We start from the raw sequence: 5226 nt of genomic DNA on the forward strand, positions 1-5226 counted from the left end.
CTTCTAAGGTCACACGTCACATTCAAACTAGTCTCTTCTAAGTTCACGGTAGGTTACACGTCACATTCAAACTAGTATCTTCTAAGGTCACACGTCACATTCAAACTAGTCTCTTCTAAGTTCACGGTAGGTCACACGTCACATTGAAACTAGTCTCTTCTAAGGTCACACGTCACATTCAAACTAGTCTCTTCTAAGTTCATGGTAGGTCATACGTCACATTCAAACTAGTCTCTTCTAAGTTCATGGTAGGTCATACGTCACATTCAAACTAATCTCTTCTAAGTTCACGCTAGGTCATACGTCACATTCAAACTAATCTCTTCTAAGTTCACGCTAGGTCACACGTCACATTCAAACTAGTCTCTTCTAAGTTCACGGTAGGTTACACGTCATATTCAAACTAGTCTCTTCTAAGTTCACGGTAGGTTAAACGTCATATTCAAACTAGTCTCTTCTAAGTTCACGGTAGGTTAAACGTCATATTCAAACTAGTCTCTTCTAAGTTCACGGTAGGTTACACGTCACATTCAAACTAGTCTCTTCTAAGTTCACGGTAGGTTAAACATCACATTCAAACTAGTCTCTTCTAAGTTCACGGTAGGTTACACGTCACATTCAAACTAGTCTCTTCTAAGTTCACGGTAGGTTACACGTCATATTCAAACTAGTCTCTTCTAAGTTCACGGTAGGTTAAACGTCATATTCAAACTAGTCTCTTCTAAGTTCACGGTAGGTTAAACGTCATATTCAAACTAGTCTCTTCTAAGTTCACGGTAGGTTAAACGTCATATTCAAACTAGTCTCTTCTAAGTTCACGGTAGGTTAAACGTCATATTCAAACTAGTCTCTTCATATCCAACCCGGCAGTTAAAAGTGAATTTAAGCCTTATGTTTGATTCTTTTGCAGCTAGTAGCTCGCTATTAGTGTACAAAGTCAATACTGGACAGCTAGAAATATTCTATTCATTTAGTTAACTCTAGCTTTTAACAAATGTGTACTTCACATAACAGTCGGGATTAAATATTCTGTCTATTTTTGTTCATTTTTTTTGCAGCTTAGACGCAAGGTATATAATGAGGATATTTCGATTATTTTTAAATAAAGAAAATTTTACATACACACGTCAAATTGGAATATTTTGTATTTTCTATTCCATTACGTTACGCATCTCTCCTAATTTCACAGAACTTTAAATTTTATACAAAAATATAATTAAAATATGTAAATCTTTAAGACTAAGGCCATAGTTTTTATAGATAAAGTCGATCCAACGAAACACTATAAAAATTGCTGTAATTGTAGTTTTGTAATGTGTATATTCTTGGGTTTTACAAATTTGAATGAATTGGTATAGTTTAGCACTGGGTTTAAACTTTGAATAACGTGATATATGGTGAGTCCATTATTTTGCAGAGGGGATTCAGCTCGTACATAATATAACAACGGTTCATTGCTTCAGCCCTATGTCTGAAGAAAATTTTGAAATGTTAATTTTAAAATGTCATTTTGTTACAACTCAACTAACGAATTACAAAATTGCTAACTTAAAGCAAAGTTTTCATTTATTGTTATTTCATGGAATATCAAGTTCTGCCACGAATGTCCGTAAGAGAGTTCTTCACGAGTCATATTTTCCACAAGCCTCAGCTACTTGTGCTACTCCTAGTATTGGTAGGAATATTGATGTCATTGATACTCTGTTATTGTACTTATGTTATCAAGTAAGTACCTGCAAAATAAGATAGATTTTATACAATACGTGTAACAGATAAAACATATATTACAACGTGGGCTTCTCACCTTTTATTTTGTTCCAACACATAATGATGCAATACTTAACCATTTTATGAAATGACTGTTTAACGTTTCGAGAAGTACTTTGCTATATATGTGTGAAAGATTTATAATAATTTGCTCTATTAATTATCTACTCGATAGTCTTATTCTCTTCAATCTACATTACGTATTTTTAGATTTTGATATATTCGAAGGTGGAAATATTAATTTTTCCATAATAGATGGCCAGGTGGTTAGGGCACTCGACTCGCAATCTGCAGGTTCGAATCCCCGTCACACCAAACATGCTCGCCCTTTCAGCCGTGGGGGTGTTATAATGTGACGGTCAATCCCACTATTCGTTGGTAAAAGAATAGCCCAAGAGTTAGTGGTGATGGTTTGTTTTGAATTTCGCGCAAAGCTACACGAGGGCTATCTGCGCTAGCCGTCCCTAATTTAGCAGTGTAAGACTAGAGGGAAGGCAGCTAGTAAACAAACTAATAACTGAAACGTTTACTATCCAATGATTGAGAACCGAGTTAATTGAAAATGATCCTGTTTCCGAGTAACGTTCTTTAAAGCCTAACTGATATTAAGAAAAGTTAAGTTTAGAAAGATTAATTATTATTTTTTAAATACATTATTGGAAATACGCTCTTCAAAGGTAATTTGATTCCAGTAGCTTTTATTTCACGTAGGAATCGACTCTTTTTTTTAATGTTTTTAAACTTCTAGAGGGCTCTGTTGTGCCGAAGTTAAAAAAAAGTATCCACTATTTTGTATAACAGATTCGAGATCTTCAGTTTGACAACCTTAATCCTTTCGTCGGAGCATGCGTGGACCCACCAAATATCTGTATAATTACTGAGTACTGTTCACGAGGTAGCATGAAGGTATGATAACAAATTTGAAGTTATTTTTGAAAGGGACAAAAGTAGAATTTCAAAATTTTTTTAGACTGTCTAATTATTTTATCGTATTATCACAACTGTCTTACTTGATTTCATTCTATAAAAGCTGACATAAAATTATTGATGTTGATCTTTTGCTGCAGAGTTTTCCAAGTTACCCTCTTGTTTTGTAAAACGCTCAAACTTTTATTATTTTTTTAATGGATGTTTTTATGCAACTTTGTCTTCAAATGTTAACTAAACGAATCATTTGACTCTTTCAGAAATGGTTATTTTACTTTTTTTCTTTTTTTAAATGGATCTTCCCAGTCCACATTTCATATTTTCATTTTGATCAAAGAATGCATGTCTTGATAAGAAATAACCTATTTAAAATTCTGAAATTAAAATTACTAGAATGTATTTATAACTATATACTTCGGAAATCAGAACGGAGTGTTTATATTCAAATACTTTAAAGTATTAGCTCACATATTCAGTTGTTACGCTTTACTTATAATGTTAAACACGATTTTTTTCCACTTGTGAGAGCATTTAAAGCTTTTCGCAAAGGTAGAATTTGTGAAAGTTTGGTTTAGACACAAAACTACAAAATAGGCTATCTGTGCTCAGCCCACCGCAGATAATCAAACCCAGAATTTTAGCGTTGCAAGTCTGTAAGCTAACCACTGAACCACTAGGATATCAAAATAATCTCATACATAATAAATGTTCACGAAAAGATTCACTTTTAATTTGGTATCGCGTATTATTCTGACTTTTCTTATATCGTTAGGTGGAATGTTAACCATATATATATATATATGGAAACCAGAAATTTAAATCATCATCATGATAAAGATGATAAATAATAAGAGAATAATCGATATCATACTATCCATAAGTCCCCCAGTGACACATCGGAAAGTCTCAAGACTTATAACGTTAAAATTCTAGTTTTAACACCTGTGAAGGACATATCATATATAGCCAATTGTGTAGCTTTACGCTTAAAAACAAACAAATTTTACAGCTAAATAGATTTGAAATGTCTCTACGTCATTTATGAACTGTAAAACTACAGGTCACTGTCTCTAGTCTGAAATATTTTACGTCATTTGTGTTGCTTTCAGTTACTAGGACTATGCTTTGAAATACTTACATCCAGTAGTTATGATCACAGTTGTATTAATGTAAATATTGTGGCACTAATTACGCGTATCGAGATATTTCAGAGAGGACGTTCAAATCCACAAACTAGTATTTCAATATTTTGTAATCTCTTATCAAAAAAAAATATATATATCTTTTTTTTTCTACTTTACAGTACGTCGCGCCATCTGATGAATTGGAATTTACTTATTTTCACTTTTCAAAAAGATACTTTAAATATTACTAGGTTTAACATAAATAAGTCAAAATATATTGAAACGTTATTTTTTTCAGATATGTTTGTTATAAGAATAATTTCTAAATGCACAAAGTTATTTAATGTTTAGTCATCTTTCTTAGAAATACAAGAAACAATTACAAAAAAATACATAACAAAAAGATGTCAGTCTAGAAAGATTAAATGATCCATTTTTCTTGGTCATTCGTAACCTAAAACAGCTCATAAAATCATAATTATGGTTTCGATGAGTCTTTTGTGCCACTAGCTTTCTGCTTAATGAGGTGCCTAATCATTTACGGACAAAAGCATAAATGACGTCAGGGTTACTCGCAGTATATCGAGTATGTTATCCTATTAAGTTAGCGAGTACAAGGACTCGTAATATCTGGATCCTCATTAATTTTCTTCACATGTTTTAGGATAAAGCGTACTATTAGAGCTAGTCACAGAATTTGCAATTAAAAAGAAAAAACAATAACATTAAACATTATGCAGCCTGAAAAAATTTCTGGCAAAGCTTTTTATGTGTGTATGTGTATTGTAAATAACATTTTATTCGACCCGGATGTGTGTTTCCATGTTTAAAAAATAAGAAGAAGATGTATTTCGAGCTTATTTGATAGTTTTGCTGATTATCAGAAAAAGGCTACATGATGGTTATCTTCACTATCGCCGTTCCTAATTTTTTATATTTCAATCTAACAGGATATATTGGAAAATGAAGATGTTAAATTGGACAACATGTTCATTGCATCATTAATCGGCGATATTGTAAGGGTAAGTAAATTACCATCTTATTAAATAATTGTTTTAATAACTAACTAAATGCTAGACACTGTTTCAAATATTCATATATAACTACAAATCTTGTAAAAAAAAAGTTAAAAGAAGCGTCCACATCTCGGTCATTAGGACTAATTTATGCAATTATTACAGTACAGCAATTCTTCTGTCGTTTATTTCTCCGTTTAATTTAAGTGCAAAACGTATTAAACTTTTATGTGTTTAAGTTAAGTAATTTTAGTTAATTAATTAACCATTTGTGATACTTAGAATTATATTTGTTTAATTACTTTGAAAATAAAAGAGCCTGTATTACGTTTGTTTGTAATAAAGCACAAAGCTACACAATGGGATATCTGTGCTCTGCCAACCACGGGTTT

At 32.0% G+C, this 5226-nt stretch overlaps 1 protein-coding gene across 1 annotated transcript in view; it reads left to right on the top strand.

Annotated features, from left to right (window-relative positions):
* Positions 1-5226, top strand: part of LOC111083573 (resact receptor-like) — a gene marked incomplete at both ends in the record, with an annotated part of 14172 nt that overhangs the window by 3794 nt on the left and 5152 nt on the right. The window contains 2 exons of the mRNA XM_022380184.1: positions 2569-2673; positions 4769-4840. Coding sequence (XP_022235892.1) covers positions 2569-2673; positions 4769-4840 — 177 coding nt within the window. The remainder of the gene's footprint in view (positions 1-2568; positions 2674-4768; positions 4841-5226) is intronic.

The sequence above is a fragment of the Limulus polyphemus genome, unplaced genomic scaffold (assembly GCF_000517525.1).
Source record: "Limulus polyphemus unplaced genomic scaffold, Limulus_polyphemus-2.1.2 Scaffold10161, whole genome shotgun sequence".
NCBI lineage: Eukaryota > Metazoa > Arthropoda > Merostomata > Xiphosura > Limulidae > Limulus > Limulus polyphemus.